At 33.8% G+C, this 25,060-nt stretch overlaps 1 protein-coding gene and 1 pseudogene across 5 annotated transcripts in view; one reads left to right on the top strand and one right to left on the bottom strand.

The window, feature by feature from the left end:
* Positions 1-13: 13 nt before the first annotated feature.
* On the bottom strand, positions 14-7,306 carry LOC146539433 (uncharacterized; annotated as a pseudogene). Its single transcript, XR_014877974.1, has 4 exons — positions 6,960-7,306; positions 2,907-6,485; positions 2,197-2,275; positions 14-1,113 (listed from the first exon to the last, which is right to left on the bottom strand). The product of XR_014877974.1 is annotated as an uncharacterized LOC146539433 (transcript).
* A 1,179-nt stretch (positions 7,307-8,485) lies between these two features.
* LOC146539432 (protein ENL-like) overlaps positions 8,486-25,060 on the top strand; it is a 25,198-nt gene continuing 8,623 nt past the window's right edge. The window contains exons 1-3 of one of the 4 annotated variants that reach the window (XM_085185214.1): positions 8,489-8,632; positions 19,502-19,619; positions 19,698-19,783. In XM_085185214.1, the coding sequence (XP_085041340.1) occupies positions 19,748-19,783 (36 nt within the window). In that variant the 5' untranslated portion in view covers positions 8,489-8,632; positions 19,502-19,619; positions 19,698-19,747. Of the gene's footprint in view, positions 8,633-19,270; positions 19,620-19,697; positions 19,784-25,060 lie in introns of those variants that run through there. The other 3 variants (XM_085185215.1, XM_085185213.1, XM_085185216.1) reach the window with 3 other exon arrangements.

Genomic DNA, 25,060 nt, shown 5'->3' with positions numbered 1-25,060 from the left:
GGAGTTGAAAGTTTGTATGGAAAAATATTTAAATCGCCATTGATTTTTTTTGAAATTTGAAATTGACACTCTTAAAAATATTTAATTGAAGATGTGGTTTATTAGATAGATTCACCCCTAAGGGTGCAAATAAGCAGGCGAAGCTGCGCGCGTCCGCTAGTAGTAAATATACGAGGCCAGTCTGTAACCCTTTAGGGCATGTTCTTGGGATAGCTATACCAGATATACATCTATAGTACTTAGTGCAGTGTTCGTGAGCAATATGAATTCCTTCAGATCCGACTTGTTGACAAACTGGGGCTGCTTCTTGAGGGTTGCAATAACATCCATCCTTTTTCACCATTTCCATCGCCATTGTCTCCGTCGCCATTACCATTTTTATTTGGATCGGGAAAAATCCTGTCACCACAGTCTACATTTTGGGGCCAATCACGTACACTCATATGTGGATTAAACAGAAGTATACCAGTGCAATCCTGCGGCACGGGGATTCTATGGGCACATTGGTAGAATTTGCTACAATCTTCGTGGGCTACGAGTACGTTGTTAGATCCAGGTCTACCACAAATTGAGAATGCCTCATCGGGATTACAATTGCAGGAACCGTCATTTCCTCCGTTACCGTTGTCACCATTTCCACTACCATTGTCACCGTTTCCATCGCCATTGTCTCCGTCGCCATTACCATTTTCATTTGGATCGGGAATAATCCTGTCACCACAGTCTACATTTTGGGGCCAATCACATACACTCCTATGTGGATTAAACAGAAGTATACCAGTGCAATCCTGCGGCACGGGGACTCCATGGGCACATTGGTAGAATTTGCTACAATCTTCGAGGGCTACGAGTACGTTGTTAGATTCAGGTCTACCATAAATTGAGATTGCCTCATCGGAATTATAATTGCAGGAACCGTCATTTCCTCCGTTTCCGCTGCCGTTTCCGTTACCACTTCCATTGTTCTCTCCGTTTCCGCTTCCGTTTCCATTATCATTTTCATTAGGAATAATTCTGTCGCCGCAATCTACGTCGTGAGGCCAATCACATTTTTGTTTATCAATGTTAAACAGAATTTGTTCTACTAGGTTGCCATGAGTACATCCCGCCTGCCTTTATAGCAACGAAGATTTAGATGCGTTTGCACGTATTGGATAATTGGAGTTGAATGTATTATTTCAGCGCGATATATTTGGTTTAATATTTTTTGTAGTAGTTATTAGTAAGTAAGTTTTTGTTTATAATTTCTTCTGTTTAAAAATTCTAACTAGTCATTTAACTATCTAAAAATAGTCATTTAAATATATTTTAATAGGTACTTGAAAAGATTAGTAGCACAGATTTAAAATTTCGGTACCTACTAAAAAAATCCTTGCCGTGTAAAACAATTCGAAACTCCTTATTGAAACTACGAAAATGCGGGTTGCATTAGGGTTTAATTAATTTTCACATTATCTTAAGTGCTTTGCAAACATACATTATATGAATAATCTAGTAGTAAAAGCGGGGGAAGCCGCAAGAGGGTCGCTAGTTATTAGATAAATAGCAAATAATAAAAAATTGAAATTGAGACTCTTAAAGATACCTATTTCATGGTTTATTAAAATTCACCCCTAAGGGTGCAAATAAGCAGGCGTAGCTGCGCGCGTCCGCTAGTAGTAAATATACATTGTTTACATTATTTTTAAAAACATATTTAAAAGCCAGCGTTTCTACTTTAACCCATTTAGACTCATACTCTAACTAGCTGTAAATAAAAGGTTTTTTTACGTAATAATTGATTGATACCTATGTAAGAAAATAAAAAACGTAAATAAATGTTTTTTTTTTTATATTAATATTAAAAATGGTGGTGGCCTACCCCCTGATGCTGTAGACTTGGTACTGCAGAAGCGGCTGGGCGCATAAATACGTTGATGTCTCTTAAATCGTGACGAGCGACGTAACGAAAAAATCAAGCCAATCTATCTTGTTTTTATTGGTTAGTAGTTAGTAGATAAAACTCACCATCATTTTTGCCACATACAGCATTGCTGTACAGGGAAAAAGTCAAAGTTTGACCACATTCTGCAAATGCTGTTGTCGAAAAATCACACTAATAAAATTAGGCTAATTGGTCAAAGCGGTAATCGAAATCGGCTGGGTTTTTCTTTTCATATCTTGAACTTCTGAGTTTCATCTTTTAATGCTTCTTACAATATCAAGACGATCTTGTATATTGGTTGTAGTTGGATTACTTTTACACCAACGGGGTTCCTCAAGATAACGAGCGGGTCTATAAACAAAGTAGTTAAGTTTTGAGCAATTAAATACAATTTTGTATTTAACCGTAGAGTTCATTACAGAAAAACGACGTGGACGTAACAGGGCACAAAATTTCTTTTTTGAAAATCATCATCTCTGGAAATATAGTTCAAAAGCCTAATAGCCTAATATTTTCGGGCCCCCAGACCGACATTTTAGCAAAACTTGAGAATTATTGTGTAAGTGGGGCACTTTCAGAGGTAACGCCTACAATTGTTTATTTTTTGCTTACTACCATAAAACACAATAATAATAAAAGGGTAATAGAAAATAAAACTAGATATTTAGAAACGTTTGATTTTTATTTCAAAAAGTCAGTACAAAATATATTTTTATAAAAGTCAATTTGACTAGAGCCGATCACGATTTTCTAACTAAACAAAAGAGAGTTTAGTTTTTAATTTCTTTAAAGTTTTTATAGATTTTTAACAATAAACATAATTCATTTTAATGACCACTAAGCCTAATAAAGATTGACCTTTGATATCAATTCATTAATTAAATATACTATAAGTTATGTAACATTGTTATTTTCGTATTCACACTGGCTTGTTATAATTTACCAAAGCTTAATAATTTAATAGAACATTTAAAAATCTCTTAATAAACTGTTATCATGGTGTCATCTTAGTTGTCTTTATTTATACGAAATCTATGACCACAGTTGACACTTTCGGGTTTGTCACATTTCTGTTTGAATGGGTCAAACAGGTAAGAATTAAAACATGACAGAACCATTGGTCTTCTATTTAAGCATTTATAATATTGATGGCAATTTTCATGAGCGATGACAACTCCGTTTGAGTTTTCATTAGCGCATATTGCAGGAGCTTCGTTGGGACTACAATTGCAGCTGCCTTCGTCAGTGTCATTTGCTCCTGGTCTTAACCTATTACCACAATCCACGTTTCCTGACCAGTCACAATATTCTTTATAAGGATTATAAAGAAGATTGTTTTGACATTTCTGAACAACTGGTAAGCCAAAATTGCATATATAATATTTGTTGCATATTTCATGGGCTATCAAAGTACTCTCAGAGTTTTCTGCGGCACAAATAGCTTCAGCTTGATCAGGATCACAATTGCATGGACGATTAATTTCGTTTTCTGAAGGATTTTCATTACTGCCGTTATTGCCATTGTCAATTTCCTTTGGATCTGGAATAACTCTGTCACCACAATCTACATCTTGTGGCCAGTCACATACTTCTTTATAGGGATTATAAAGTAAATTGCCAGGGCAATCCCTAATAATTGGTTTTCCGTTGTCACAAATGTAGTACTGATTACAATTTTCACTTGCAACTAATACACTATTAGAATTATTACGTGCACAGATAAGTGGAGCTTCTTCGGGATTACAATTGCATATAATTATACCTTTATTTTCATCGCTGTCATTATCTTCTTCACTATCATCGTCGTCTGGATCAGGGATTATTCTATCTGCACAATCAACATCACGAGGCCAGTCACATACTTGTAAGTAAGGATTATAATGTAACCCTTTAGGGCATGGTCTTGGGATAGCTATACCAGATATACATCTGTAGTACTTAGTGCAGTGTTCGTGAGCAATATGAATTCCATCAGATCCGACTTGTTGACAAATTGGGGCTGCTTCTTGAGGGTTGCAATAACATCCACCCTTTTCGTCACTATTTTCTTCACTACTGCTATCTTCGCAGGAACTGTCTTCGTCGCTGCTTCCATTTTCATTACTATTGTTTCCACTCACATCACCATTATCGTTGTCTCCATCACCATTACTATTGCCATTTTCGTTTGAATCGAGAATAATCCTGTCACCACAGTCTACATTTTGGGGCCAATCACATACATTTATATGTGGATTAAACAGAAGTATACTAGGGCAATCCTGCGGCTCGGGGAGGCCATGGGCACATTTGTAGAATTTGTTGCAATCTTCATGGGCTACGAGAACGTTGTCAGATCCAGGCCTACCACAAATTGAGGGTGCCTCCTCGGGATTACAATTGCACGAACCGTCATTTTCTCCGTTACCGTTGTCACCATTTCCATTACCATTGTCACCGTTTCCATCACCATTGCCTCCGTCGCCATTACCATTTTCATTTGGATCGGGAATAATTCTGTCACCACAGTCTACATTTTGGGGCCAATCACATACATTTATATGTGGATTAAACAGAAGTATACTAGGGCAATCCTGCGGCTCGGGGAGGCCATGGGCACATTTGTAGAATTTGTTGCAATCTTCATGGGCTACGAGAACGTTGTCAGATCCAGGCCTACCACAAATTGAGGGTGCCTCATCGGGATTACAATTGCACGAACCGTCATTTTCTCCGTTACCGTTGTCACCATTTCCATTACCATTGTCACCGTTTCCATCACCATTGCCTCCGTCGCCATTACCATTTTCATTTGGATCGGGAATAATTCTGTCACCACAGTCTACATTTTGGGGCCAATCACATACATTTATATGTGGATTAAACAGAAGTATACCAGGGCAATCCTGCGGCGCGGGGAGGCCATGGGCACATTTGTAGAATTTGTTACAATCTTCATGGGCTACGAGAACGTTGTCAGATCCAGGCCTACCACAAATTGAGGGTGCCTCCTCGGGATTACAATTGCACGAACCGTCATTTTCTCCGTTACCGTTGTCACCATTTCCATTACCATTGTCACCGTTTCCATCACCATTGCCTCCGTCGCCATTACCATTTTCATTTGGACCGGGAATAATTCTGTCACCACAGTCTACATTTTGGGGCCAATCACATACATTTATATGTGGATTAAACAGAAGTATACCAGGGCAATCCTGCGGCGCGGGGAGGCCATGGGCACATTTGTAGAATTTGTTACAATCTTCGTGGGCTACGAGTACGTTGTCAGATCCAGGTCTACCACAAATTGAGGGTGCCTCATCGGGATTACAATTGCAGGAACCGTCATTTTCTCCGTTACCGTTGTCACCATTCCCATTACAATTGTCACCGTTTCCATCACCATTGCCTCCGTCGCCATTACCATTTTCATTTGGATCGGGAATAATCCTGTCACCACAGTCTACATTTTGGGGCCAATCACATACATTTATATGTGGATTAAACAGAAGTATACTAGGGCAATCCTGCGGCTCGGGGAGGCCATGGGCACATTTGTAGAATTTGTTGCAATCTTCATGGGCTACGAGAACGTTGTCAGATCCAGGCCTACCACAAATTGAGGGTGCCTCATCGGGATTACAATTGCACGAACCGCCATTTTCTCCGTTACCGTTGTCACCATTTCCATTACCATTGTCACCGTTTCCATCACCATTGCCTCCGTCGCCATTACCATTTTCATTTGGATCGGGAATAATTCTGTCACCACAGTCTACATTTTGGGGCCAATCACATACATTTATATGTGGATTAAACAGAAGTATACCAGGGCAATCCTGCGGCGCGGGGAGACCATGGGCACATTTGTAGAATTTGTTACAATCTTCGTGGGCTACGAGAACGTTGTCAGATCCAGGTCTACCACAAATTGAGGGTGCCTCATCAGGATTACAATTACAAGAGCCGTCATTTTCTCCGTTACCGTTGTCTCCATTTCCATTACCATTGTCACCATTTCCATTGCCATTGTCACCATTTCCATTACCATTATCGCAATCTCCACCACCACTACCACTGTCTCCGCCATCACCTCCATTATCAGTTTCATTACCGTTTTCATTGCTATTTTCATTTGGACCAGGACAATTGCATTCACAATTGCACGATCCATTATTGCCTCCATTTCCGTTTCCGCTTCCACCACCATTGCCATTTCCGCTTCCGCCACCATTGCCATTTCCATTTCCGTTGCTATTTCCGTTTCCGCTTCCGTTTCCGTTACCATTTCCATTGTTATCTCCATTTCCGCTTCCATTTCCATTATCATTTTCATTAGGAATAATTCTGTTGCCGCAATCTACATCGTGAGGCCAATCACATCTTTGTTGATCAACGTTGAATCGAAGCTCCATAAAACACATTCGTTCTACTAGGTTGCCATGAGTACATTGATAATATTTGTTGCAATCTTCATGAGCGTAAAGTTTTTCTATAGAATAGTCTATTGGACATCCATTTTGATTTAGTTCTATATTTTGCCCGTGAACGATTGCGCACACCAATAAAATGGTTGCGACTGTAAACAAGTAAATTAAGTAATTAATTTTTATGATAAAAAAAATACACAGCAATTTAAAATAAGAATAATGAAAAAAATTGGTTCAAAATTAGTTAAAAAGTTTTAACTAATTTTTTAATAAATTGTTAAGGAAATTCAATTCTTGTCTAAATTTTGCCACTAAACGGTCACAAACTCTAAACCACTACTAGCCACAAGATACAATATTTCAAAATTATTAACGCCTTATCCCACTTATAGCAGAGAGAACCTAATATCAAGATAGTACGTTCTCCGCTACCATCTAATCGTTCCACCTCATTTCGTTATAATGCGTGCTGAGTGGAGCCTCTCCGGAGCGGAGAAATAATAAGTTCAATTCTTCAGGTAGAAAATAAACTCAAAATTACCGAAAAACAAACATTTATCACCGCACCAAAATCCGTACTTTCACTTATTAAATTTGTTTATTTAGTATTTTAAAATTATTACCTTTCATGATTGATAATGATCACTTTACAAGCAGCTATGCATATAATATATATAAACTAATACAAATGCGAATGAATAAAGTACCTGTGCAGGCGACGCTTATATATAAATTATTATCATAATTTATTAATACGTGATTGATATTTCTTAGTTTAAAATATGATGTTTCGGTTATCGCAAATAATCATTAGATAAATAGCAAATAATAAAAATTGATTTACAGATAATTTTTTTTAGAATTCCGCAATAAATATACAGTACGGCGTACGCAGTTATTGAAGGTTTCAAATTTTAAATGTTAAGGAATTTACAATTAGACAGCCACCATATCACACCACATGTTCGATAGATAAAAATCACAAATAATAACTAAGTACATTTATAATTTTCTGTATTGATTGCTACTGAATATTATATTACTAGTAACCCGTTCACGGCTTTGTCCGCTTGAACTATACAATAATTTATTTAATAATATGAATTACTTTCGTCTTCTTAATGACATTATCATTTCAAAGACTAAACTACATTCAAAAACTAATTTTCAGGCAATGCAATAATATTTATAGTAATTTAGTCGGACAAAATAGGTACTCTATATTAATACGACTGACAAACAGGATTTTTTTTAAAAATCATTGTATTGTTTATAATGATAAATTTTCCTATTAGTAGGTTCTCTCGTTTGTCTTCCCTGTACAGGCAGTCTGTGTCTTCATGTATAATTTTATTATATGTATACATATAGATTATACATGTTTGAAGAGTGAAATATAAAAAATATTGACACTTAATTGAATATCTAGAAATAAAATAAAACTAAATTAATTTAAGAAACTGAAAATATGCTTTTGTACACACAACATGTATTCTTAAAAGTCAGCTAAATAGAAAGAAACACTATCGCATTAATAATATAAATATAAAGATTAAATATTTATATTATTTTATAGCAATATAGATAAAATTTTTACGATTTAATAAAACAATGTTATTTTTAATCGCCACGTCAGATATAAATTATTATTCTAAAATTATTAGTTAAAACCCGATGTCCACCGCGAGCGGAAAGGCCGATGTCGGCCTTTAAAGACTACGTTGAACTCGCAAGAGTAAATTCTTAGAATCGGGTGGAAAGAACAGAGCGAGAGTCAGTTCTACGGAGAGGAGCGAAGTAATTACAAAACTCTTTGTTGGCGGAAAGTGTCAACATATTTAATTAAAAAGGAATTCATTCCGCCTAAGCATTTCTCTTTCGCGATGGAAAACGTTAAAATAAAAAAATAATTTAAAAATGAATATGTCGTCATACAAAAAGCGGTAGATTTTAAAAGTATTTTTTTAAAGATAACATCTCCCGTTGTCCATTGTGATAACAAAAATAATTAAATAGATCTTTTAGATTGGCACACAAACATAAAGACCGATGTCGCATAATTAATCACTCTAAGGAAATTTGTTATCATTGTCAGTTCTTCATTTGATAAGGTGTTTCCTGGAATTTTTCGCCTATCGATTGCATTCAATAAAATCTGATACAAACAAAACGCAGTTTCGATTGCAATCAGTCGATCATTAACGCAACTAATTATTTTAGATTAAATATCTATAAAGTTGAGTTGAGGGCGGTCGTGGTGCTGGGGCACAAGGTGTGCCTGTTTCCTCATTAAGTTGTAAGTCCAATTCCCTCTGGAATAATTGAAATATTTAATATTTTTTATTTCTTCAGTCCGGTAACGAGGCAAAAGAGCTTTAAGTTCCGTCACTCAATATATAATGCCTCCAGAATTCAGCGGAAAGTGGGGAAGGGAATGTCTTAACACAAGGTACCCTCGGCTTACTCTGGTTATGTGCGGGAAAGTAAAAAGAAAGAATGGTTAATCAGAACCGAGTGTATTTACTCTAGGTTTCCTCTCTATCCTGTCAAATACCGCAGTAAAATTGAAAAATAAATAATTTATATCGCATTCTTTCTTGAGCCATCGTAGACCTTTAACGTAGCAGGCATAAGTTTCGTAGATGGCAAAGCTCTAATGCAATTAATGGACTTGAAAATTCAACTAGCACTAGCAATGTGTTCCATGAATTACATTATAAATTGATATAGAAAAAATAGCTCATCGTGATAATTAGATATATAGATTTTTTTATCTAAACGCTGTATCACGCACCTATCAGGGTAAACAAAGGGAATCTGGGAACCTAGTGTTAGGATGCTTTGTTCCCGTTAGGACACTTTCTTTCCCCACTTTCCGCTGAATTCTGGAAGCATTGGGTGTCCGGTCCGGTTATAGGTTATTATTTTTAATTTGTATTTTGAAAAAGTACTCTGTATTTTTTCATGATTGTTCCCATACAACATGCGTATGTTTGCTTTCTTAAATATAAATTTTATCCTGTTTCTTAGTATTTAAAGAAGTAATTTTGCAAAGTAACACTATAAGAACTATTCGTATCAAAATTAACTATTATTTTTTATTTGCAATCCTATTATAGAAAACTAGTGGACCCGGACGCGGCTACGCCTGCTTCAACTATAAGAATATTTATTAAATATATTCATGAAATTATTCTCAATTTTCAATACAACTAGTAAAAAATATATTAAATAATCAAAAATAATAATAAGAGACATATCATTAGAAAAAATTATCTGAGTTATTGAAATGAACCAACAAAAGGATTAAAAGTAACTAATAGGTAGGATATAGATAGGTATTCTTAATATTAGAAAAAGTACCTAAAGTTTTCCGTGCGTGGGTACATAGATATCTACTCTATGAAATAACTAAATATTTCTCTCTATTAAATAGGATAATCCTTAACTATCAACATTTCCCTTCTTATCTACGCTCCCGCTTTACCGTACTTCCCACTCCCACACGCTCTAAGAGGTCTTGTGTGTCATACCGATGCTTGACATTCCGAAGAGTAACACCAAATTCCTGCAAAAATCCTTCTCAGTCCATGCCGCATCCTTATGGAACCAACTCCCAAAATCCATCCAGAGAAGCCCATCCATAATCTCCTCCAAATTAAAAAAAATATTTTCTTGCTTCCCTAAGCCAGTAGATCTTGAACAATTTTTAAACTTTATTACCGTATTTTCATCTCTAATATATATATTACTAGCGACCCTCTTGCGGCTTCGCCCGCTTTAACTACTGGATTATTCATGTAATGTATGTTTGCAAAGCACTTAAGATAATGTGAAAATTAATTAAACCCTAATGCAACCCGCATTTTTGTAGTTTCAATAAGGATTTTCCAATTGTTTTACACAGCAAGGATTTTTTAGTAGGTACCGTAATTTTAAATCTGTGCTACTAATCTTTTCAAGTACTTATTAAAATATATTTAAATGACTATTTTTAGATAGTTAAATGACTGTTTTTAAACGGAAGAAATTATAAACAAAAACCTACCTACTAATAACTACTACAAAAAATATGAAACCAAATATATCGCGCTTAAATAATACATTCAACTCCAATTCTGTATTCTGTCCCTGATGAAAAGCAAGCACGACGTGGCTGCCTGTGAGGAAAATTAAATAGAATGCATGGGCCGGGAATCGAACCCGGGCCGCCCGCGTGGCAGGCGAGCATTCTACCGCTGAACCACCGATGCGTGTAAGGCAGGCGGGCACGGCGGACGCACGGCGAGTGGCGAGCCGTTTCGCAGCAAGGATTTTTTTGATATTGTAACAACTTCTAAAGTACTTTTAAAATGAAAACCGTAAAAGACAGTTTTGGTCTACATTAAATGGCTAACGTAACTAATGTACTTATTTATATGCTGAGAGTAAGGGATAAGTAAAACTTGAATAACATACAGCTGATGTGTCAACAACGTGATGTGTCAACAATTAAATGCGTTTTTCTGTAAAACTATTCGCAATTTCGAAATATTGTAAAAAGCAAATTGTATCTTCGTTTAACGTAGAAAATTAATAAAGTATTTTAAAGGATAAGGATTAATACCATTATGGAAAAATATCCCTCACAATAAAAAATATATTGAAATTATTATTTTTAGACAGAAAAATGATCACTACGCGTTATTCTTAAAAGATACGAATATGCAGTACATTTTTTTCATGTAGTACTTACCATTAGAGCAGCGCATGCGCGAAAGTGTCTCAACGGGTAGGACTTTATACACATTTATCGTATTTATGTTAATTTACATAAGAATGTACAAATAATAAACTATATATAAACCTTCTACGAAAAACACTCGACTTAATGGTGAAGACCGCATCAAAATCCGTTGGATGGTTTAGAAGAAGAAGAGTTAGAAACAACAGACAGACACGAAAAGCGACTTTGTTTTATAATATATAGGATAGGATAGGATAGGATAGGATATAGTGTATGTATATTGTATATATATATATATATTTATATCTATGCAAGTTTGTGTGTATATGTATGTATTTATATATATATGTATTATAGTAGTATATACTTATATTTGTTAGCTGTATTTTGTTACTAGTATATAATTTTTAATTTCTTAAATTGTACTTTGTTTTGCTCGCTACTCACTCATCCACTTCCACCGGTTGACTGGAAGAGATCTCGCATAGAGATAAGTCCACCTTTGTACACAAAATGTCTTAATATATTGTTTATTATGTATTATTTTAGTGCAATAAAATTTTTTATTAATTTTAGCGGGCAATATCAAATAAAATAAGAAGAGAACCAAAGTGTAGTTTAAAATAATTATAAACAGCAAATAATTATATAAAAATTTACAATAGTTCGAAAATGTATGAAAATTTATAAAATCGTCAACGTCATCTATTCTGCCCGTTCGCGTCGGTCATACTCTCGTAGGCTAGGTCATTTGGAATCAGTGACATCTCCTTATTTATTTATTAGAATGTTATACAGTAAACTATAATTTCAATCTAGATAAAATGCTAAAAGTGACTATTATATTTATATTTTCATAAGGATGAATATCAAAATGTCGCGGTAGCGGTCGCGTAGCAACGACGGTTGTTATTAACATGGCAGAATAAATTGCATGTCAAATTAGAAAGTACTTTAAAATATATTAGTATATATGTGTAATATAATGTTATACAGCCTATAGTACTCCTGAAGAATGTAGCTTTCATACAAAACAAAAACAAAGTAAATCGGACCAGTAGATCCAGAGATCTTAGCGTTCAAACAAACAAACAAACAAACTCTTCCGCTTTATTATATTAGTATAGATATATAAATATTAAAATCCCCTAATAAAATTAAACTGCGAACGTTATATTAGTTTAAAGTCGTGTATAAAATATCTTCGCCAAATAACATGTAAGCCTCAAAATTTTTAAAATTTAAATGGGTTGTGTTAAATAATATAATAAAATCGATCAAGTGTGAGCTGGACTGGCCCACCGAGTGTTCCGTTACAATTTCAGGAAATACAAGGATGCTCTTGTGAGTTCAATGTAATCCTTAATGGACACGCTCTGCTTGCCCTGAAAACTGGGCTTTATAGGTGTAATAATAGTTTTTATCTATAATAAATAAATAAAATTGCTATTTTTCGTTTTTAGGGATCCGTATCTCAAAACATAAAAACCCTTATAAGAGTATTTTGTTGTTCGTCTGTCCGTCTATCCACCATTTACTCGAGTTCTGGTTTACGGCCCCTTGGACCACAGAAAATATCAAGATTTTAAATTTGTTGATAATCTAATTGCTCGTTGTCTTATCAGACAGGGGAAATACCTTTTTTATAAGTAAACATTCTTTCAAGACAAAAATATTTGAGGAAAGAATATTTATTATTTTATTATTTAAAAATTTTAATAAATTTTATGATTGGATTTATACGTATTTAAGTATTCATTGTAAATCACGAAATTATAAGCACTGAATTCAATTACATGACCTCGTCGATTTTTAATTTTTATTTTCGTGGAAGCTAATCTAAATCCCTATGAAGTAGCCCTGTGATTTTTCTCAAACCTAGTAGAATTGTCTTAAGATATTTTAAGTAATATTCTGGATTAAAAGGCGAAATATTTTTTACTATATAGAGTCGAAACACACTGATAGAGTACTCGCAAAGATCCACATCACTATCTCGCACAGTGAAATATTTACTGTATTTTGTTTAAAATTTTATGCTTAATCAAAACTTATAGATATTTGGCACGAACTTATAAGACGAATAAAGGAAAATGTCCGAAGAATGGAAATTTATATTACAAAAAATATTCATTACAACATTATATATTTTATACAAAATAACGACATACTCGCGCAAATAAAACGATGGTTTTTTATGGTCAGGTATCGAAAATCTACAAATATTTTGTTACCAGTGCAAGGAAAATTATCATCATTCTCCGAGTCGAAATCGAACTCACAACTGTCGCGAACTGACGCTGTGCCGCTGCGTCACCACTTTCACCCCATTCGCAATCCCCTCAGGTTGTGGATGAACAATGAAGGTTTCGCTTAGCGTCGGGTGGTCCTTCGGCTCGTTTGTCCTTTTTGGTAAAAAACCCAACTTTCACGATTATTATTTACCCAACTTACACGTCTTTTACATGATATTGTTGAAAACATTGCTTCAAAAATATATAGTATCATCATCAGCCTGCCCCCTTGCTGAAAGTTGCGATCTCATGAGGAGAAACAATAAAAATATGTAAATAGGCTTTCCGTATTCCTTTTTCTACAAAGGTGCAATTACGTCGTTGTAAAATTAGCATAATATAAAAAAAAACCTAAAAAAAAAAGATTACAATTATTTTATGTAGGTACAGATTCCGGTGTAATCTTTTATTGTCTCGTAGGTATTTGTAGGAACTATGATTGCATTCGTTTCATGGAAAGTGCGGCATTGCAAATAATACTTTAATTATATCTATTTATCTTATCAAACGTGTTGTATATACGTGTCTGATTTTTAATGGCATTGCTAATATATATTGCGAAATTATTTACAACAATCTCAAGGTGGATTTTAAAAAATACCAATTCAGATTACTTTCATGTCTTTATTGACGATTATTAGAAGAAATTAAGTAGAATTACGACTTAATATGATTTACGAATTATTTTATGAAAAAACACGACCTCTGCCTATCCTGTTGTGTGCGGGATACAGCGTGAAGCAAATTTTTTTTATTTGGAAAATATAGTCCATGTGGTGGGACGTGTGGTGTAGAATTACTTCAAGTAAAATACTTCTTTTACTTCGATTATATCTTTTCTTAACCACAAGGTTCATCAAAAGAAAGAAAATGAAAAGCTGCTGAGAAATGTGCGTGCTTTTACATTTACACAAATATATTATACAAGCGGCCCGCGCGCGGCTTCGCCTGCGTGAACTACGTTATTATTAATTTCTGTATCCATGAGTACCTACGTCCTATAAGTGATGTCCATGCAAAATTTGAGACTCCTAGCATTTGTTGTAACAAAGTTTCATCCAAACTTTCAACCCCAAAAAACACCCCTTAGAAGTCGAATATTGCAAATTCCCGTCTTAGCGAGTACCTACGTCCTATAAGTACCTCCAATGCAAAATTTGAGATTCCTAGCACTTTAGTTACTGAGATTTCGTGATGAGTGAATGACCTTTCCATTTTATATAATTACTATTGGGCCCGGACGCGGCTACGCCCGCGAAAATATAAGCCGAAATAATTAAAATAAGTTAAAAAATAATAATAAATGGTGATTTATTATTAGAAAACATATCTGAGTAACCGAAATGAACAAACAAAAGAAGTAAAAGTAACTAAAGGAAATTCTTAATATTAGAAAAAGTACCTAAAGTTTGCCGTGCGCGCGTACTAAACATTTTTCTATATTAAATAATTAGTATTAATATTAATAATTAGTATTAATAATTAGTCGGTCATACTATACCACTCGTAGGCTAGGTCATTTGGAATCAGTGACATCTTCTTAATTATTTATTAGAATGTTATACAGTAAACTATAATTTCCATCTAGACGAAATGCTACATGTGACTATTATATTTATTTTCATAAGGATGAATATCAAATTATAGAAATCATCTAATTTTTGTTAATGTATACAAATCTATATTAGCGCGCGCCATGTATGCATTAAGCAAACTCACTTTGGGTGACGTTTTCTTAAAACAACAAACTTTGCAAGCCGTTGCTTGGCAACGCGTAGCGACGATTGTTATTAACATGGCGGAATAAATTGCTTGTCAAATTAATTATTTTAATATATTGGTATATATCGAAACTATTACAAATATGAGAAAAAAAAAGTATCCTATGTTCATCCCGGGACCCTCAAGTATCTCTATATGAGTATTTTATCACAATTAAATTAGCGGTTTGGCCCTGATTGCGTAAAAGACAGACAGACAGACAGACAGACAGAGTTACTTTCGAATTTATAATATAGGTATGGATACAGATTAAGTAGTATGGCTGCTTCTTTTTCTTAATGTTCACATATTTAATATATATGAGGTTTTATTATCTTTTTCTTCCTTTACGCTATTTCTAATACATAGCTAGTTCTATTAAGAGGGATCTTAAAATTCAAAATATTCTTTATTCTAAAACTTTTTGAACTGACTTTTTCTTAAAGACTGTTACAAGCACTTTCGAATTGTCGAATAAACACAAAGCTACCATCGCCCACCAGCTCGGAAGGCAGTTCTGCTGAGAAGAGTTGGCAAAAAACTCAACAGTTGCTCTTTTCAAAATTGAGGTTACAATTTTATAGCTTAATACAAAAATACAATGGTGTTACACAATGGTTCAATGGTATTAGTATTTCCTGCATAAAATTCAAACGATCTTAATTAAAAACATTTTTATCCTTCAAATATTTCTGGACAGTATAATAAGCTTTCTTAATTAACGTTGTTTTACAATAGCTTTACATTTCTGCAGAGACATTTAAAACACATTGCGAAATACCATTATCTATCTATACTAATATAATAAAGCGGAAGAGTTTGTTTGTTTGTTTGTTTGTTTGTTTGTTTGTTTGTTTGTTTGTTTGTTTGTTTGTTTGTTTGTTTGTTTGTTTGTTTGTTTGTTTGTTTGTTTGTTTGTTTGTTTGTTTGTTTGTTTGTTTGTTTGTTTGTTTGTTTGTTTGTTTGTTTGTTTGTTTGAACGCTAAGATCTCTGGATCTACTGGTCCGATTTTCATTGTTTTTGTTTTGTATGAAAGCTGCATTCTTCAGAAGTGCTATAGGCTATATAACATTACATTACACATATATACTAATATATTTTAAAGTACATTCTAATTTGACATGCAATTTATTCTGCCATGTTAATAACAACCGTCGTTGCTACGCGACCGCTACCGCGACGTTTTGATATTCATCCTTATGAAAATAAATATAATAGTCACTTTTAGCATTTTATCTAGATTGAAATTATAGTTTACTGTATAACATACTAATAAATAATTAAGGAGATGTCACCGATTCCAAATGACCTAGCCACCTAGCGGGCGGCATAGTATGACCGACGCGAACGGGCAGATGACGTTGACGGTTTTATAAAATTTTCATACATTTTCGAACTTTATTTGTTGTTTATAATTAATTTAAAATACACTTTGATTCTCTTTTTATTTTATTTGATATTGCCCGCTAAAATTATCCTACTTAATAGAGAGAAATGTTTAGTTATTTGGTAGAGTAAAACTTTAGGTACTTTTTCTAATATTAAGAATACCTATCCTTTAGTTACTTTTAATCCTTTTGTTAGTTCATTTCAATAACTCAGATAATTTTTTCTAATAATGTGTATCTACTTATTATTCTTTTTGATTATTTGAGCTTATATTTTCTTACTAATTCTATTGAGAATTGAAAATAATTTCATGAATATATTTAATAAATATTCTTATAGTTGAAGCAGGCGTAGCCGCGTCCGGGTCCACTAGTACTAATATAATAAAGCGGAAGATTTTGTTTGTTTGTTTGTTTGTTTGTTTGTTTGTTTGTTTGTTTGTTTGAACGCTAAGATCTCTGGATCTACTGGTCCGATTTACATTGTTTTTGTTTTGTATGAAAGCTGCATTCTTCAGAAGTGCTATAGGCTATATAACATTACATTACACATAGAAACTAATATATTTTAAAGTATTTTCTAATTTGACATGCAATTTATTCTGCCATGTTAATAACAACCGTCGCGTCGCTACGCAACCGCTAGCGCGATATTTTGACCTAGCCTTCGGGCGACACAATATGAGTATGACCGACGCGTCCACTAGTAGAGACATATAATTCAACCCATAAGTGATTTAATTACTTTTTGGATGCATCAGTCTGTCACTGTTTTTAGTAAGTACGTGTAGCATTCAGCCCATAATGGGTATAATGATGAGAATGAGAATGAGAATGAGAATGAGAATGAGAATGAGAATGAGGATGAGCATGAGCATGAGCATAAACCAGGGAGAGTTTAGAACGTGATAATCTCGGCATCAGCACGGTGAATCCACAAAAACGTAGTTTGTTTTTTCTTTATAAAAAAGAAAATATATATTTTTTTATTTACTCAATAAAAAATATATTTAGGAAATAATGAGTAACTAAAATGAAATCACACTATAATTTAGTATCATTTGATAATTCAAACAACAAATAGGTAAACAATTATTAAGAATCCATTTCCCTTATCTTGATATATGCGATTGATATCATATATTTCGGCGACATCAAGATTCAGGAGATAATACATGAATACCTAGTATGTGGTAAATTAGAAATGAAGACAAGGATAAAATTGTCTCTCCAGCAACAAGTGATCAACCAACACTCGATGGTGGTGGGTTCAAAACGTAACCTTTTTATGGAAGAGTGCTTAGATATTGAAGAAGATATATAAAATTTAAGAAAATTAATTAAAAGATTACTCAAAAGTCAAATATTTATTTACGTTTATATTTCCATTTCTTCGCTCCGGCGGGCGTTGAGTTCTGCCATTCAACACATAATGTCTCCAGAATTCGGTAGAAAGTGGGGAACGGAATCTCTTAACACTAGGTTCCCTCTGCCTACCTTGCTGTGTATGGGATACAGCGTGAAGCTGAAAGAAAGAAAGATAACTCAAGAAATAAAAATTGTGATTCTATTACAACTTACAAATACTTGATCCAAACAAAAATACAAATGTTGACTCAAAGAGGCATAATTTGTTGTTACTATTGCCACACTATTTTTTTTTTTATTTAAACACATTTCTTTACCTTCACGTTCTACCCGGCACATAATATGGTAGGCCAAGGGAACCTAGCGTTACGACATTCCATTCTGAATAAGATACTTTTCGCCGAATTCTGAAGGCATTACGTGCTGAGAGGCGGAACACAACGCCGCCCTTTGCCTCGTTACCAGAGCAAAAAAATGAAAATATTAAATGTTTCCGATTTTGGAGTCCAACCCACGAACTGTCGTAGTCAAACGCTTTTCCCCTGCACTATGACTGCCCCCACAAAACCATCATCATTAACACGTAATGTCTAAAAAATCTCAATCTCTAAGGTGAAATGCGAGTCAGTTCCCATTTTGTCATTTCGACGTTCTATTTTCGAACTTTTTCCTTTCTTTATATTGTAAGTTCTCACTTCATTTCAAATTTCATAACTGTAGGTCAACGGAAAGTACTAATTTTAATTATACTATAACTATAATTTTAATTACATTAATATATTTGTAATTTCTTGTAGTAACAAGAAGTTTACATACTCAAACTGCCATCATGTCGATATTCAACTTCTTTAGAAAAATTAAAATGCTGCGCCTGCCAATACTAACAAGGCAATACTTTAAATCAGAGAAATATTTATTCATAATATATATGTATATATATTTAGCATCTTATTATTGTAATATTCTTTTTTATTTTGAAAGAGGCCGTCGTGGCGAATCGGCACAAGCCGCACAAGTAACTTTAGCGTGATACTTCTGGGTTCGATCCTCATTCGAGGAAACTAAATATTTATTTCTATTTATATTTATATTTACATATCTTTGCTCTGGTGTCAAGGCAAAAACATTTCGCCACTCAACACGCAATGTCTCCAGAATTCGGCGGAAAGTGGGTAACCGGTTGTCTTAACCACTAGGTTCCCCCTGACAAAGCAGTATATATGTAAAGTGTTAATTTTTTCATAATATTTATAGTTAAGTATAGAAAATAACATGCACCTACTATAACCAACACTTTCTATTAACAGTAGGTCATTACGCATTTCTTGTCATTTAATAATATATAAATGCCAAAACATTAAGAAGTAAGTAAATACACATAAAAGTCTATCCACAGAATATTTATTTATATTAACCTTAAATTACGTTCCATTATACACTATTGTACCACATAAAATAACAATATTATGAATTATAATAATAAAAATAAAACAAAACACGCAAAACGGAACGCGCTCACGTCATACACCGACACGGAAAGGCGCGAGGAACGAGGATCGAGGCGAGCCGGAGGGCGCGAGGCTGACGTCACTCACGTCACTCACTGATTGCCCTCCCCTCATTCTAGACTCATTCAGTCAGTGATAACCGCGCTCTACCGACGTATAGCCATGAGTGATTGAATTGCCGCGGAAACCCTACAGCCTCATGCATCTTAGTCTGCCTCCTCTATCTACAAAACACAAGTGAGTGTTGCTTGTTACCAATCGGATGACGCTAGTTCGTTACCATTGACGCCCAATGACCTCGCCGGTATGTTACAGATGTCAGCCGTCACCGCACGAGGAACGGCGATTTTATCACATCTTAGAAAATGACTGAAGGTCTCCCCCACAAACATGAGAAGCCGGTAAGTGTTCGTAGTATCGAGATCGAGGGTCGAGCGCTCCGGCGGCGGCCGTTAGCAAAAATGTCAGTGAAGCGACACTCGGAAACTCTGACCGATGTTTTTGCTAATATTATGATTTATTATGTATGTAGATTTGTATTTCTTATCGTTATCAATTAATGACGTTAGCTGTTACGTAAATTCTAGCTTCCTCTATTATTAGTCGATTACCTTGGAGATATATGTATTATACATTGGATTTTATCGTTTGGTAAATATTTAGTTTATATTAAAACGCGCAGTCAGCGCTCTGGCGCGTACCAAATGTAACTGGTTTTTGGAGATGGACTTCGAGTGAAATATGTTATTTCATTTAAATGATGAAAAATGAATTCACTTATAAAATGAAACTTCCGGGATCATTTTTTATTTATTTAATTTTGTAGAATAGCTATTGTTATACAAAATTGCAATTTAATTTAACTATGTATTGTATTGTTATTAACAATTATCTTTATGTGTAACACAGAGATCACCCTAATTACATGTATTAAGTATTATTCAAAAGTAAACAAAATGAAATGGTTCGTGTAAAAGTTTTTTGTTTTTTACTTTTCAAGGTAAATTTTTAGGGGTGGGCCCAAGACTATTCTGGAATGGACACGGCCCACCCGAACCCCTTATTCCTACGCCCATTCAAATACAAAATCTGAAATACCTACATACATTACATATTTTCCTTATCGCTGACGTAGGGGTAAAATAATTGTATGAATGTGTATGCACATACATACATTTATCTAAACAATTAGGTATACACAATGAACGTTACTGTATTTACTATAATACAAATTTAAATATTTCATTTAAGGCCTAATATTTTATCAGATGTACGTCTGTAGAATCCTAATCTTGATGTAATTACCAATACGCGACTTGTTTATCGCTTTTAATGGGTTTTTACATATATTTAGATAAGTTTTGTTGTATTGCTTTTCAATTTTCTCTTGCATTTCATATTGAGAAATTTAAATATTTTAATGTAAATAAATGGCAAGAAAAACTTAAATATTTTTTGTTTGTATATTCTATTAAAGATTCAGTTTGCAATTTACATTTCCGTATAACAAGCGACATGTTTTTGACTAAAGTGTGAACGTGAAGATTTAAGTAAAATATACACGATTTAACATTATATGATTTATACATTAAAAAACGAATATATTCGAGTATATAAATAATGTATTGAAACGACAAAAAGATACCATATAAGTCTTTGTTTCCTTATTTTCTGTCAGAAATATGGAAAAGGGTCTTATTCATATAAGCAGTAAGAAGGCTTTCCTGCTTGCTTAATTAAGTAATAATTTAATTTGATATGAAAGAAATAACACTTTTTGTAAGGCAACGTTTTGCTAAGTCTCAGCTATACTGAATAAAATACCCATGATGCCATATAAAGACATTCTCAAAAAAAAAAAACATAAATATAATTAATTATTTTTTAATCAGTATACCTAATATTAATTATATTATTATTATGTTAGTGCCTAATTTAGAAATATTATAATATTGTAAAAAGCTATAAAGCTATAAGCTATAAGCTGCAAATAAAGTACGTAATCGTATAACATTTTTAAATTCGTACATTTTTGGCACGGACAATCTAAGTGGTAATATTTCACCCCATTTATTTTATCGCGATATATGTATATTGAGAATTTGGCTGGAAGTCAGATATAGAATTGCGGCAATCTGCAGTAGGTATATGAGGTCAGATAGGGGAAACCCCAGATGATGCTGGTTTTGAATAATTTATTTTGTTTCTAAAAATAAACTATTGCCACATTAACTTTTTTTTTCTCATATTTGCCCATCACGTAGAATCACATAATTTCTCCATTTTGTGACGTAATACAACATTGTAATTAATTTATTCAGAATCACAAAAGGATTTTAGTGCATGTAGATATATCTATAGATGTAAACATATTCCTTTGAAACCTAATCGATCTATACCATTACGTTTAAAAAAGTAAAGAAATTAAGAACAGATTTTTTATAAATTCTAAAAATATTAAAATTTTAGTGTTAAGACACTCCATTCTTCGCTTCCTGCGACATCTTTGCGGCATTGTGTGTTGAATAGCTGAAATCACCAACCGGGCTTTGTATTCTGTCACAGGGAAATGAAAATAAATAAAAACATAATAATTTCCATGAGCGTGTATCGAACCCATAACCGTAACGTTTACAATCGAACGGTGTCTCACTACGCCACGACGAACCCTCTCTTTCTTTCTCTCTTTATCTCTCTTCTGTATGAGTTCCAGCTAATAGACCTTGACTAGAACTGAAACTAAACTTGCATACTAATCACTATAATCTGTGTGTTTAGTACAAACTACAATCGTTAACTGCTTTATTTAAATAATAATTAAGTTTACTTATTTACCTTTTATAAGAAATAATAAAGGATGATTTTAAAACAAGATTTAATGAGACCTAATTTAAAACTGGTTTTTCTTTGGGACGTACCCACTTATCGCTCAAAAAATATAAACACGTTATATTTATTGTGCATGTTTTATCTTCTGAAGCAAAAACTTTTAATAAATATTTCCTACATTTGATATCGGATCGGAACCTCTTCCATTTTCTTTGTAACATCGAGATTAAAAAAAATACAAAATTCTTAAAACGAGATCTCGAAATAATTAATTGTTTGTTTTTTGCATTAGTTTCAACCAATTTTTTTTTTATTTTATGCGGAAATTCTTTTAACCTTGTACACTTTACAAGATAACTTTATATAAATACACGATTCTGTCTAAACTTCGTTTAACTAAAACCTGTTTTCATTCTTAGTACTTACTGTAATATTAGAATACCAGGGCTCATCCGTGGTGCAGGGACACACGCTTGTAACTGTAAACCTCGACTGGTTGTGGGTTCGATCCCCACTCGAGGAATTGAAATATTTATTTAAGTTTATATTCATTTCTTCATTCTGGTGTGGGGAGAGAAACGAACGGAAAGTATAGTATATGATTTTTTTATATAAGAATAACAAAGATGAAAACTAAGTTACATAAATGAAATAGTTTATTCTTTTTTAAAGTTATTATTTCCATCACGCATGTTCTGCGTCATTGCGGGCTACCATTGCAGGGATTTATAGGCAATAAAAGGTTCCTTTTACTTCCACTTATTTACACAATTAGCACGTTAGTGTAGTGCAACGTAATCTAAAAAAAAAATTAAAAAACTTCCTACAACAAAACCTAAATTATGTCAATTTAAAAAGTTCATATGAAAATATGAACATAAATATTTCCATATTCTAATGATAAAAAAATGTAACTAATTATATACCCACATGTAGTCATTAACTTTCGATTGCATCTAAAAATATCGATTTTATTCTATCTTTCTGTAGTAATTGTTCAATATGACTAATGAAAATGACTGCCAGTCGTGCCAGTCGATGTTATACTTGTGAAACTCACTGTGGGCCAATTGAAATTCTACAATTAATAATTGTGCTTTCTCAGTGCATTTAATTTCAAGTGTAATTCAAATATTTATAAAACGACTTTTCTAAATTTATCTATTACTAGCGGCCCACTCGCGGTTACACCCGCGTGATCTATGTTATTATTAATTTCTGTCTCCATGACTACGTCCTAGTGACGTCTATGCAAAATTTGAGACCGCTATCATTTGTAGTAACGAAGTTTCATACAAACTTTCAACTCCAAAAACATCCCCTTAGAAGTCGAATATTGCAAATTCCCGTCTTAGCGAGCACCTACGTCCTATAAATAACTCCTATGCAAAATTTCAGATTCCTAGCACTTGTAGTTTCTGAGATTTCGTGATGAGTGAGTGACCTTTCGATTTTATATATATAGATAAATACATAATATGCTGATATGTAATAGATTACCAGAAATTATGATTTATTTGGCAGATAAGGCTGTCTGGACTATATCAGCCAGTTGTGAAACCGACGCAACGTAAACGCGTTAGGTTGTGGAATCGATTCCCACTCGAGAAAATTAAATGTTATATTTTTTGCTGCACTTAAAAACTAAAGGTTAGCTAAAAATGGTCCGCTTATTTCGCTTCTGGTAGCGAGGAAAACCGCGGTCTCTGGAACCCGACAAAAACGCAGAACGAAAGTGTCTTATCACTAAGCTTTTCCAGGCAGATTCTATCTTGCGCTATGTGCAAGAAACAGTGAGAAACTAAACAAATTAGGAAAAAAATAAAATAACTCTTCTAGTATTTATATTAGCCATAACAGTAACAGTTAGGTGACAAAAATGAGAAATATCTTTTACTAAATAATGGGGCCTCGAACGTTACATTTGACTCCCCTCTTTCACATCCAATTTATCACTTCAAAGATACTTTATTACTGACATCCTAACATTGATCGCGTAACAGAATGTTTTAGAGATATAAATAGAACTGACAAAACTTACTTAACTTACATATTTATATGGAAATTTATAGATTTATTTAATTTATACATTTTAGAATTTAGAATACATCGTCCCTTTAATACTTAAGATGTAAGCTAGAACATTCTTTTTAAACACTGTCAAATTATTCCTATTTATGATCGAATTATCTGCTACATGGTTTCTTACTTAATAAATAACTTGGACATAAATATACAAATAAAAATTAATGAGGGGACATGTATGATTGAGTACGTAGATACAAGAAAAACCTTCGAAAGCTTTTTGTAGTGAGTTATTTCTGTAAATTTTTATTTTTACACAATGGTGTTATATTGTGTTGCAATAATGACGTATATGCACTTTTATAAAAATCAAAAGTTACCACGTTTTAGTAGCAAGACAGAGCGCAACGTTGAGTTACGCCATTCCACGGTTCCCTCTGCCCACCCCACTATAAAAATAAGTTATAATCATCAAAAAAAAAATTCAGCATCACGCTGTATCCCGCACACAGCAGGGTAGGCAGAGGGAACCTAGTGTTTAGATACTCCATTCCCCATATCCTGCCGAATTCTGGGGGCACTGCGTGTTGAGTGGCAGAACTCAACGCCGCGCTTTGCCTCGACACCAGTGCGAAGAAATGGAAATATAAACGTCATTTAAGAAATAACCATTAAACAATCAAAACTACGTTTCTATACAATCACGTGGTAAAATTGTTTCAAATTGCATTGTGAGTGGTGGAGAATGTACAAGTGACGGGGCCGAACGAGTTTATTGTGTCCTAGAGCAGTTTACAATCAATTTATTCGAATTTAAATGATCT

Source organism: Heliconius melpomene, chromosome 4 (genome assembly GCF_056956725.1).
Source record: "Heliconius melpomene rosina isolate 202511_hmr_F chromosome 4, ASM5695672v1, whole genome shotgun sequence".
Taxonomy (NCBI): Eukaryota; Metazoa; Arthropoda; class Insecta; order Lepidoptera; family Nymphalidae; genus Heliconius; species Heliconius melpomene.
This window is presented reverse-complemented; position numbering and strand designations above follow the sequence as displayed.